We start from the raw sequence: 12,630 nt of genomic DNA, 5'->3' as shown, positions 1-12,630 counted from the left end.
TAGAAACGTATATTGTGTTACTTACACTATTGATCATCAGGTGCATTAATGTCTTTGGTATCAGGTCCCTGATACATTTGTTAATAATTGTCATGTAAGAGTCCACCAAGTTACGGATGGTTTCCACCTGTCTCTCCAGCTGAGGGTCCATTGAAAAGTTATCATTTTGAGATCCTTCTTCTTCAACAGCCTGGGAAGAAAAAAGTGCTGTTAACTTTTTAATACATAGTGATTGAGAAAATAGATGGTAGATACGGTGAAGAAAAAAATTATTTGATCCCCTGCTGATTTTGTACGTTTGCCCACTGACATGGCATAATCAGTCTATAATTCAGCTCCCCCCACATATTTTCTATGGGATTAAGGTCTGGAGACTGGCTAGGCCCCTCCAGGACCTTAATGTGCTTCTTCTTGAACAACTCCTTTGTGGCCTTGGCCGTGTGTTTGTCATTGTCATGCTGGAATACCCATCCATGACCCATTCTCAATGCCCTGGCTGAGTGAAGAAACTTCTGACCTCTGTGATTGCAAAGTCATATTTTGCAAAGGGGTCAAATACTTATTTCACTGAGTAAATGCAAATAAATTAATAACTTATTTGAAATGAGTTATTCTGGGGTTTTTTTGTTGTTTCTTCTGTCTATACAAAATTATAGACTGATCATGTCTTTGTCAGTGGGCAAACATACAAAATCAGCAGGGGATCAAATACATTTTTTCTTCACTGTATCCAGTTTGTCTGAAATCAGATCAAGGGAATCAATTATGGAATATGTACTACATGTATAAGCACCATGATTAGTCCAAATAAGAGGCATAGAGGACCTGTTTTACATAAGGCTGATGGAATCCTTAGCTCAGATGACTGGGTTCATCTTAGGGTTAGAAGGACTAGTCGAACTGCAATAAGTTATTTTTTGAATCATCTCTGTCCTGTCATCATCCCTGTTGTGGATGCTGTGCCGGGCCATCAGCACACCAAGGCAGTCTAGACCTGAAACTAACCTCAAAGTTTCAGCCTGCATAGACCATGCCAGTGAGGTGCAGCTGGCATTCTTTCAGGCACAGTGAACAAGGTGGTCCACATCTTACTGTTACACTTGGGGAGATCCCCGAGAGATTCTCAACAGGGCCAGACTGGGCATAACAAGGTGGCCTTGGCACTTTAAAGCTGGTGGCTCCTTAATGACAATGTTGCCAATGGCTTTATTTAATAGGCTGCACATTACATTTTTATGCTCATGTATCACGTGCCCGGATATATCCAGCCAGGGGTTGTACATTGCAGCACCTGATCTGCTGCTGGAGAGGCAGGTCGGGTGAGTATGGGGTGTAGTCTGGCAGCAGCCCACCGAGCATTTGCTGGGGTGCCAGCAGACCAGTCCAGGCCTGATTTCAACAGTGAGAAGATACATAGAGTATATGTTTCTTTTAATTGTAATATGGATAAACATATAAAACATACCAATAAAATAACAAATATACACAAGCTCCTGCAATCGTACAAATACTTGCCATGATATGTATTGTGCAATATGTATAAGAGTATTTGTTTAAGACTACCTTATCCAAAACATGTATATGTGTCTATATATATATATATATATACTGCCATTTTTATACTATAATTACACCTAATTTGCAGTTATAGTGTGTTGCGTTGTGTTTCATCCCGTGCCAGTCAACATATGATCCTGTTTTTAACTGCTCTGGTCCCAGTGTGTCACATTCCGAGTTCTGGACACCCTAGGCCAGCTCTATAAAACTTTTGCACTGATAATTTTGATGAATAACATATACAAATGACACTTGCTGTATGCTACTGAACATATATTTAAAGGAGCAGAAAAAAAGCTATGGTAAATGTAACTTAATGCAAGTCGTTAAAATGTCAACTGAGATTCTGCCCAGCAGATCTCATCAGGGTCAAACAGAATTAACTGGCTTTGTTGTGTCTGACCAAGTTAATTGCCCCTATTGGCAGCCCCCTTACTCTCTTACTCAGTAACTAAATTTAAAGGGTTAAATTTGAACTGACCTATCTCTCCATTTAGTTAATAAAGGCTCATATAACATATAAAAAGTTTTGTTTTAAGCCTCCTTTCCTGCAAGCCATTCCTGGTCAATGTGTGTGCCATATGACATAGCAGAAGGTAAGAGAGTTTGAACTGATACAGTGAAAGGGCCCCAAAGAAAATATACCCAAAGCTACATATGCTGACTTTAATTCATCAAAGTTAGGCGAAGGAGTTTTACAATGCTTTATTTAGCTGCAAGCTTGTTTTTATTAGGTGAGCGGGTTGAGCAGAGCCCTTAAAAGCAGGCATTAAACTATTTCATGCAATTCACTTTCATATAATGTCCTTAACACAAAGATTCAGAACAGAAAAAAAGATGTCTGCTTCCTTCATAGCGAGGTTATTTTTTTTCTGGCTCTATCACAGGCTACCCCTTTGTTTTTGCAATATTGTTTCAATTAAATTTCAACATCTTAGCCAATATAAAGCAAATACATGGAGTGCCAGAAACGTAAAACAGGATTACTCTGGCACTGAAAGAGTTCCCCCGTTCAACCAGTTACAGACACTTCCCATGCATCTCTGCAACACCAGCCTCTAAACATGCCTCAACGTGTCCATTCCATCCAGAAGTAGAAACCGTCATTGCGTTTCACAACACTGTATTGTAGAAAATACTGAAAAGTAACACAATGAGGAAAATGGGGCTTTACACAATAAGATCATGTATTGAACAAATATTTTTTTTGCCTGAAACTCAGTTTTTCTTGACTTTTTATTCCCTTGTGTCCGCCTCCAGAAGCAGACTGGAATTCACTCTCTCTCTTCAGCCCTTGGCTCTTTCTCCCCCCTCCATCATTTATATCCTGTATGTGCTTTTGGAGTTTTCTTTGTTTAAATTACAGGGCTGCAATAGGAGACTTTTGCTGGCTAAGCAGGGCAGGGACACATGTTCAACATTATCCCCATCAAGAAAATGCTAGAATTAAAAATAGCCATTGATCTCTTCGCCTCAAGAAATGTGTGTTGGGCGAGCTATTAGAAAAAAAAAAAAGGAGGTCAGTGCATTAACAGCGTAAAAAATATTTCACGTTTTTGATATGGGGTGTAAATATCCTGTAGTTTTGCTCAATGTGGTGTTAGAATATGGCAATAGCAAAACAGCATACGGGTTGGGTAACAACTGACATAATCTACCTAGTTCCCTGCCATCACTGAGAGACACATAAATCCATCATTTCCAGCTGCAGCTCTATTATTTAAAGAACATGGTGTTTATAAGTGGGATTAAAATTAGTTTGTAACAAACAGATGCTAAGGAAATCTGCAAATTTAAGAAATGTTTTAACTTGGGTTGACTAGGAGAAGATGGATTTAATAAGTAGAACACAACAGTTATGCAAATGAGTGGTATTGATAAAATATTTAACCTGCTTCTGTCTCAGGTTTTGATTACTTGACCTTTGTTGAAGCTCAAATTGTAAGCAAATGAAAAAAGAAACCTTAGAACAGTATTTCTGTTACTTCACTATCTACAAGATGATTGGGTCACATTACAACAAGTTCGTTAACAACAGTTTACAGAGGTTCACAGGAATGTCACCCTTTTATGCCTCATACGGCTTCAAATCCACTATGTTCCCAAGTTCACCTATTCTCCCCAACGTGCCTGTTGCGTCTGCCCACATCCACGTGCTGACACATACATACTCTTTGGTATGTGACATCTTATGTAGAGCTCAACAATCCTATAAACTTTTTGTGGACAACTCGCAGCACATCCCTCCATCCTACTGTTTCTGTAACAAAGTTAGACAACACGCATGATTATCCCGCTCTACCAAGAAACTAGTACCAAATTTCATACAGCCTTTTGTCATTGAAAGGAGGATCAACCCTCTTGTAGCCCATCTATAATTACCAGAAACCCATAAGATCCATCCTGTATTCCTTGTCTCTTTGGTGAAGCTGTGGGTCCCTGTCTTTGTTGATAAGGAATTGTATGAAATAAAAAAAAATATTGGATTCCAGAATCCGACATGGACAACTTCGGTACCTCATTCATAATCCCAATTCTACAAACAACATCCTGATCATCCGGGTCGTTCCTTTAGGCTGGGACTGTCAGGAACATGTGAGCATCCATCATGCCGCCTCCTCAGACCACTGTTGGCACCTCAGGAATTCCCGCTATGAAGGGGTGCACACCCTACAAGTCTAAAGTGTTGTCTGCTGACTTAATTTAGACAGCTGCAGCCACCATCTCCATTGTGCCCATGATGTGCAGACTTCTTAACATGATCTTAATTAGAATGTCCTTTGTAAAATGTAACTTGCCCCTTTCTCTTGCTCAGTTTTAGCGATACATTGTACCACAGCATGTTCTTGTATTTGTTGCTTGATCTTCTCAAATTTTGACCCTGCTTGTCCTATCATTCAGGAACAGTGCTTCCAGCCTATTGCCTGTCTGACCAGGATTCTTGGATTGTCCTTTGATACCCTATACTTCCCACATTTTGGTCTCCACATCCCGGAATTCCTCAGAGAATCTGGGTTTGGCGGATGCCAGGGGAACGCTACCTACTGAAAACAGGACATACTGTAAAAGTTTGGTGAAGTAGGGTTAATGGTCTGGAGCTGTTTTTTAAGGTTCGAGCTAGGCCCTCTGGTTGTAATGAAGGGTAATGTTAATGCTACAGCATGCAAACATCTTAGACAATTAGATGCTTCCGGCTTTGTGGCATTAGTTTGGGGAAGGCCATTTCCTGTTCCAGCATGACTGTGTGTCATAAAGTACATGGTTTGTTGTGTTTCGTGGGGAGGAAACTGAATGACCTGAACAGAGTCTTGATCTTAACCCCACTGAACACCTTTAGGATGTATTGGAACACAGAGTGCAGGTCAGGTCTTAAGTGCCTGACCTCACAAATCCTCTTTTGGATGAATGGGCACAAATTCCCACACACTCCAAATCTTGTGGAATGCCTTCTCGGAGGAGTGGAGGCCACAAGGGGTGCTTCCACATTAATGCCCATGGTTTTGGGACAGGATGTCCAACAAACACATATAGTATATATGTTTTCCATACTAGAATCAGGAGGATGCAAATAGCCAATTTTTAACTTATGTTTCAAGCTGTTAATGAACATAAGTTTATTTCCACAATAATGACACATGCAACCAAACCTACAGGAGTTCAGCACTTTTTTAATGCTTTTACAGGGTCTGTGTTTTTATAATGCCAATAAATACAGTAATGCATCATTTCATCAGATTTCACCAAATCCACTGGAGTATTGAATAAAGCCTGTTGCATTGAGCAGTCATGTCAAACAAAACAATTGAGCAGTCATGTCACACAAAACAAGAGAGTCTCAGTGGGTTTAAAAGTGATGTAGTCCCACTATATCAGCTCCATCAGCTATATCAGCTCCAGCTCCATTACTTTGTTGTAATGGTGGGCTAGGCAGTACATGGTCATATAGTGTGACAGAATCCACAATATATATGCTCCAGATAGGGATGTTTAAATACAATTTGCTGGGTGTGTGTGCCAATTCCTTTGTTAGTGAAACTGCAATGTTGGTTGTTTCCATATAAAGAACTAAAGAAAAAAATTAAGAAATAAAATTTTTCGAATTTATAACATTGGTCAGAACCCTTGAAGTGACATTAACATTTTTACTTAATGAGCCACTTGCAATCGTGGAAAGGTTTATTTGTATCGGAATTGTCCTTTTTCTGTGAATCAATTAAAGTGCTCCAGTCTTATTTGAACCTAGTAACAAGTAGCTCATATTATCACTAGTATTGATAGCAGTACATTGATTTTCACTTATGTAGTTGCTGCAGGCTGTAGCCCTAATAACCCATAAGAAGTTGTCAGCAACGACACACACAGCCTGTCACAGAAATGCTATAATGCTGCAGACATGGAATGCAGACATAATTAGAAAAAATGGTTATTTGAAGACTGAGGGAAAATAGTAATTTACAAATTGCATTACTGCTTTAAAAGACAAATATTTAGAGAAGAATCAAATAACCAGAGATGATTAGGCAACACCAATTAATATAATTGTAGCAGTTGTTTTAGGAACATGTAGAAATCCTTTCTATATTTGTATAAAAACTGAATCCAGGAAGAGCTTGTCGTATCATGACAACGTATATGGTCATTATTAGTTACAGTATATCAAGTAAACTGATCACTAACAATAAAAGGCATGTTTGCAATGGAGATACTATCATCAAGTGAAGGATATGTTTGTAGGATTACTAACTGGACAAGATGGACTTCATCTTCTTTGCTTCGGGAAGCAACTGACCTCAAGCACAGACACCAATACAATTATGTTTATGAATGCATGAATTAGTTTCATTAGCTAATAAGACAGCCAGCCAGTTTACAGAAAGCACAGAGAGAGAGGAAGTAGGAACGGAGTAGCATGGCACGTGGAAGCGGTGATGCAGCATGGTTCTGGAGTTTTAATGCCTCTTTGTCCTCTTTTGTGCATTGGAATAAAGAAGCAGAGGCTCAGCACTTCAATGGTGAGGTGAGTTTATTTCACACAGGCAACGTTTCGACACGCAGGTCTTTTTAAAGCTTTCTCAAGGATTAGCATGGAGTAGTGACTTGGATTTAGCTGTGAGTAGGTCATTAGCAACCTTGGTAAGGGCAGTCTAAGTAGAGTTTGAGGGTGAAAACCAGATTAAAGAGGGTCAAGTAAGGAGTTGGAATCAAGAAACTTGGTTCATTGGGTATAAAAAATTCTTTCAAGAAGCATGGAGGGAAGAGGAAGTAGAGAGATGGGACGGTAATTGAACAGATCAGTCGGGTCAAGGGAGGACTTTTTACAAGATTGGAGTAATGGTACCATGTTTGAAGGAGGATGGGGCAGATCCGGTAGAGAGGGAGAGGTTAAAGATGTGAGCTAGAGTAGGGACAAGAGTAGATGACAGAAACTGGGTAAGATGGATAAGAGGAAAGAAGAAGAGGGTGTACCTCCTCTCCTTTGACAGCAGATACTTGCTTTAATGTAACAAAGGATGGGAGGGTGATGGGGACTGTACAGATATTTCATATCTGATAGTTCCGATTTTATCATTGAAGTATGTGGAAAAGGTTAGTGGAAGGGGTAGTTGTGATAAGTCGAAGAAGATAATTGAAAATTCTAAAGAGTCATTTAGGGTTATGAGACAAGGAGAAGATGAGGGAGGTGAAGTAGGTTTTTGTGGAATGAGACTTCCGCCAACTAAGTTCAGCAGTGCAAGAACAACGTCGAAGGTGTTGGGTTACAGTCCCGTGCCGGGGTTGGAAATGTGCACGTCACGAGTAGTAACTGGGGCTACATCCTCAAGAGCAGATGTGGTACTATAATGGAAATGGAAAGGTGAGTCCGGATGTGGACCTCCTTGTTCTCTTGTACTCAGAGGGATAACAACCAGAACACGCTGACAAAGCCCATGAAGGCTGAAACTTACATCTAGGACAGGGGCGTCCAACATGCGGCCTCGATGTGCGGCCCACGTAAGATCGGCAGCCAGGGCAACCGATCTTTTGCGGGCCGCACCTCGAGCCCTGCTACAACAAGAGCCCTGCTACTTACCTGTGGGAGGGTCTTTTTTACTGCACAGAGGAAGCGGAACCCAGCACAGTTCACGTGACATCACATGACTCTGCTCCAGTCCTGCTTCCTCTGTGAAGTACCAGAGAACGCAGAGGGAGGCCGCGCCCCCTGCTGAAGTCTGTGAGCGGCATCGAGGAGCTGCAGTGCAGGTAAGGGGGTGGGGTGGATGTTTGAATGAGTATGCGTGATTGAGGGAATTAATCTGTGAATGAATGAGTATATGAATGAATGAGTGTGTGTGTGATAGCATGGATGTGTAAGTGCTGGAACCTAGGCATGATGGGACTGTGATTGCTGTTAGCAATCACACTCCTATCATGCCAAGTCAGCCAGTACATGCTGAAACCTGGCTAGCTGCCCCCCTTGTGTATTGATGCTGCCAGCAGTATGGGGTCTGCACATCACTTACAGCCGCCCTGTACCAACATGTACTGGCTGACTTGGCATGATAGGAGTGTGATTGCTAACAGCAATCACAGTCCCATCATGCCTAGCTTCCAGCATTTACTGGTTGGATGTGTAAGCATTTACTGGTTGGATTGTTAGCAATCATACTCCTATCATGCCAAGTCAGCCAGTACATGCTGAAACCTAGCTAGCTGCCCCCCTTGTGTATTGATGCTGCCAGCAGTATCGGGTCTGCACATCACTTACAGCCACCTTGTACCAGCATGTACTGGCTGACTTGGCATGATAGGAGTGTGATTGCTGTTAGCAATCACACTCCTATCATGCCAAGTCATATTGCTAATTATTACATATTGCTAATTTTTTGGTCCAATTGTGGTGTGTTACCTACTTTTATTAAAAATGTGAGTTTTTATTATTACTTTTAAAGGTGGGGGGTCATTTTGGGTTTTGGCTAAGTGAACCGTTAATGTTTTGGTCCAGAATTTTCATTTCGGTGCATCCCTAGAATAAATAGAACTATTTCATTTTTACTTATCCTGAATCCTGAATTTGTAGTCACAAAACTTTCTAGGCCCAGAAATCAGTGAGAGGAAAAGTAAAGGCTTTGTGTCATTTACTTTATTTTAATCTGCATATTTTATTAAAGGCCATATTTTCTCACAGTGAAAAATGAGTGCAGCCCTCGCACGTACACAATTCTGATGAAGTGGCCCACTGCAGAAAAAACTTGGACACCCCTGATCTAGGAGATGCCCCAAGCAGCGATGCACCATAGGACAGGCAATGAAGAGACTGTCTTTCCTCGGTTAGTTGGTCTCAAACCTTTTTTTGTATAGTATTACAGTGGATACAGTTTCAGGTAGCTTAAAATTGCCCATTTTCCTTGGTCAATGAAACTGACCGCTAAAGTGTATTACAAGTTAGCATGCATCCTTAAAAACATTTAAATAAAATAGATAGTATCAATGCAGTTTAAACCTGTAGAGAGTGTACCTGAAGCTCATATACTAATGCCTTTTTCAGGGGGCTGGGACAAAAACCCAAGCCAGAATAACATAAGGCTAATGTCAGATGTGTTTGTGGCTAAAGAGATTAAATAATAATTGTGGACCATATACGGTATGATGTTTTGTTTTCATGGAAAAACACTAGAAACTACAAGCTTAATGTTGAAACTAACACAATCCCACCCAGTAGATTCAAATGGGCAGACTACAGCTTATTGAAACCACAGAGAAAGTTTAGTGTCTCACTGGTTTGAAATTTGAGGGAATAAGTGCAAGATCTGTTTTCGGTCAGCTACGGGAACTCCTCAGTTATAATAAACAAATTCAGAAGAAAGCATTTTGGTAACTGAGTCACAAGAAAGGCATTTGTTGGATTTCCTCAGGAGGAACATCAGAAGGCAACCTGCAGAATAAGACTGAGTTTCTGGACTCTAAATGTGCATCAGCACTGACTAAGCATGCCTTGTATTTTAACACCAAAAGGCACATTATATTAAATGAAAGCCTGGTACACAGATGCTTGCTACAAATCAAAGTTTACCAGTTTCCTTGATTGTTCTCTTAATCATTAAAATGTCCATACCTCTTTTTGTAATATAAAATAAAAATAACACATTATTTTCCACATCAGTTATCTCTATGTAACAGTCATGCTATCCCCCAACACAATTACCTACCCAATAAGAAAATCACAGCTTGGGCAGATATTTGGGAAAATATGAGGAACTGAAACTATGCCTCATTCCTAATTCTAGAACAAAAGTCATAAACCTAATACTTTAGAATGCAATCATATTTTTCAGCAATTTCAATTCAGTATACAGTTAACAGTTAATAGTTTAAATACCGTATTTAGGATTTACATAGATGAAGTCAAAATCAAGATCTCTCAAGATTCTACCTTGAATCATGATTTTGACCAATGATATCAGTGTGAAACTGCATGATTTGTTTCATATGTGGACGGGGTAGGTTGAAGTTTGCACTGGCAGGATAAATGAATATGATATTTGGTAGGAAATGAAGAGGAGAATAGGAAGAGCTTGCATAAAGGCAGCTATTTCATGGACTAGAATGTTTCCAGCATGCCATTATGTCATGACAGTCTCATAATTAGGACATTACTTTCGAATTGTGACCAATGACGTACCTGGTACAAAAGATTGCCTGGAGCAACCACTCTACAGCAGATCCCCTACACTTATGTGCATGTGGTTGCTTCTACAGCCACTGACATACACAAATACAGTCAGATGACAAAGTCAATACTTGTAAGAACTATCTTTGTCTCTGCATCTATCCTCACTGTGATTGGAAGCTGAGGAGAGGAACAGTAAGAAACAGCTCAAACCGCCTTCAAAAATAAAGACCAGAGTGTGCCTGTGCATTTGTGCAAACCTCTTTTGCCATTATATATATATATATATATGCAAATACACAAGTACTTACCAGCACTCAGGCCTTCTTTTTAAATAATGCAATGATGCTCCATTAGGGTCAACATTTCAGTCTTTAATGACTTTCATCAGGCGGTGTCCTGATGAAAGTCATTAAAGAGTGAAACATCTTTTTGTATGTTACTCTACCAAGCACCAGGCTGCAAGAATGCAAGAAATTGGTTGGTGTGCAGTAGTATACTATTGGACTTATATATATATAGTACTGTGCAAAAGTATAAGGCAGGTGTGAAAATGCTGTAAATTAAGAATGGTTTAGAAAAAATACACGCTTTTGTCATTTAACAAAATGCAAAGTGACCGAACAGAAGAAAAATCTAAATCAAATCAATATTTGGTGTGACCACCCTTTGCTTTTCAAAACAGCAATCCATCAACACTTCTGCAAAACATCAATACTTCTAGGAACACATGCACAAAGTCAGGAATTTTGAAGGGATATACTTAGGTAAGATTAAACAATTATACCAGACAAGTTCTAATGATCATCTATTTAATATGTGGGTTAAAACACAATCATTACCTGAAACAGAAACAGCTGTGTACGAGTAAAAAACTGGGTGAGAAACAGACAAACTCACTAACAAGGTTAGTTTACTGAAGACAGTTTAATGTCAAAAGTACAGGTCAAAAGTCTGACACATATTGGAACAGACATATTGAATATACTGTTCTGAGTATCTAATGCTAAAAGCCACCATCTTTCTATTATATAGGTGATAATGGTATACAGCTATCAAACCTATCACTTATCCACTACTTCACTCCCAGTAAAACCAAGCAGGAGGGAGAAATAAGAAAACTGTTGCACCTATCAAGCAGCGAACTTAATGAAAGCCACATAGAGATCATACTTCTCCTTCCCACACAGATCATATGTCAGCAACTTGACACATAACAAGGAAGGCAAGCAACCAGTTTAACACTGCCAGGTTTCAATATGCGTCATCGTGCTTACTTCTATATGTAACTACTAGTCATTCACCCAGAACCACTTCATTTCACTTGGACCCTGAACCTGTCACGCACGCCGCCGCGGCACGTACCTCAGGGGATCGCGCCGGAGCGCCCGTCACTGCCGCCGGCGCCGTAAGGCACATCACCTCCCCGGACTGCGGGTCGGATGTCTGCCGCGGCCGCGATGACGTCACGCCGCGCGAGCCACACACGCCACGCCGCGGCCTAACTGTGAGTACCTTCTCCTATTTAAACGCCATTTGTTTTCCTTTTCTTTACCTGTACAAAGTGTATTGCTTTTTGGGTGTGCTGTTCCTTGATATATCTCTATTGCCTTGTGTACCGACCTTTGCCTGTTTTTTGACTACGACTCTGCGCTGCCTGCCTACGACCTCGGACCTGTTTATACCGTTTATGCTTCTGATCTGCCTGCCTCGACTTCGGATACGTTTTTGACCTCGCTGTGGGCCGTCGCACGGTTTCCTCTACCTGAAAAATGTTCCGGGGATCCGAAGGAGTCCCGTGGCTTCCTCAATCAATGTATGCTCCACTTCCGTAACCATCCCCAAGTGTTCCAGACGTCCTCCAAAAGGGTCTCGTTTATTATTTCGCTACTGAAAGGAGAAGCATTGCTGTGGGCATCTCCCCTTGTGGAGCAAGAACCGTACCTCCTTGAGGACTGCCCCGCTTGAAAGGATGAATGAACACAACCGTGGAAGAAAAACAGGACTATTCACCTCTGGTCTCGCAAAATCTCCGTCTACTACTTCCCCCTCGTCCGTTGCCGATGAACCCATGGAGATCGGGACCGTTCGTCGACTCTCCGAGGCTGAAAAGAAACACAGACGGACACAGGGGCTATGTCTGTACTGTGGTCAAGCCGACCATCTTTTGCCCTCCTGTCCCACCAGGCCGGTAAAAGACAACGCTTAGGTTGTACCGGAGAAGGCACCCTAAGCACATATCGTGTTACTTCTCCTCCCGCTACTCGCTTGACGGTGCCCATCTCCATCCGCTGGGAGGATCGCGTAGTGACCACCCGCGCCTTCATAGATTCCGGAGCTGCGGGCATGTTCATGGATCTCCAGTGGGCTAAGGAACACCACATACCGCTTCGCACCAAAGAAGCGCCTTCTCTGGTGGACTCCGT

At 41.2% G+C, this 12,630-nt stretch overlaps 1 protein-coding gene across 1 annotated transcript in view; it reads right to left on the bottom strand.

Moving 5' to 3' along the window:
- Window positions 1-12,630, bottom strand: part of LOC149283337 (dynamin-3-like) — a 114,084-nt gene that overhangs the window by 22,500 nt on the left and 78,954 nt on the right. Inside the window, exon 17 of the mRNA XM_089497713.1 lies at window positions 26-190. Coding sequence (XP_089353839.1) covers window positions 26-190 — 165 coding nt within the window. The remainder of the gene's footprint in view (window positions 1-25; window positions 191-12,630) is intronic.

Source organism: Sceloporus occidentalis, unplaced genomic scaffold, assembly GCF_023333645.1.
Source record: "Sceloporus occidentalis isolate IW3139 unplaced genomic scaffold, rSceOcc1.0.p SCAF_106, whole genome shotgun sequence".
In the NCBI taxonomy this organism is placed as follows: domain Eukaryota; kingdom Metazoa; phylum Chordata; class Lepidosauria; order Squamata; family Phrynosomatidae; genus Sceloporus; species Sceloporus occidentalis.
This window is presented reverse-complemented; position numbering and strand designations above follow the sequence as displayed.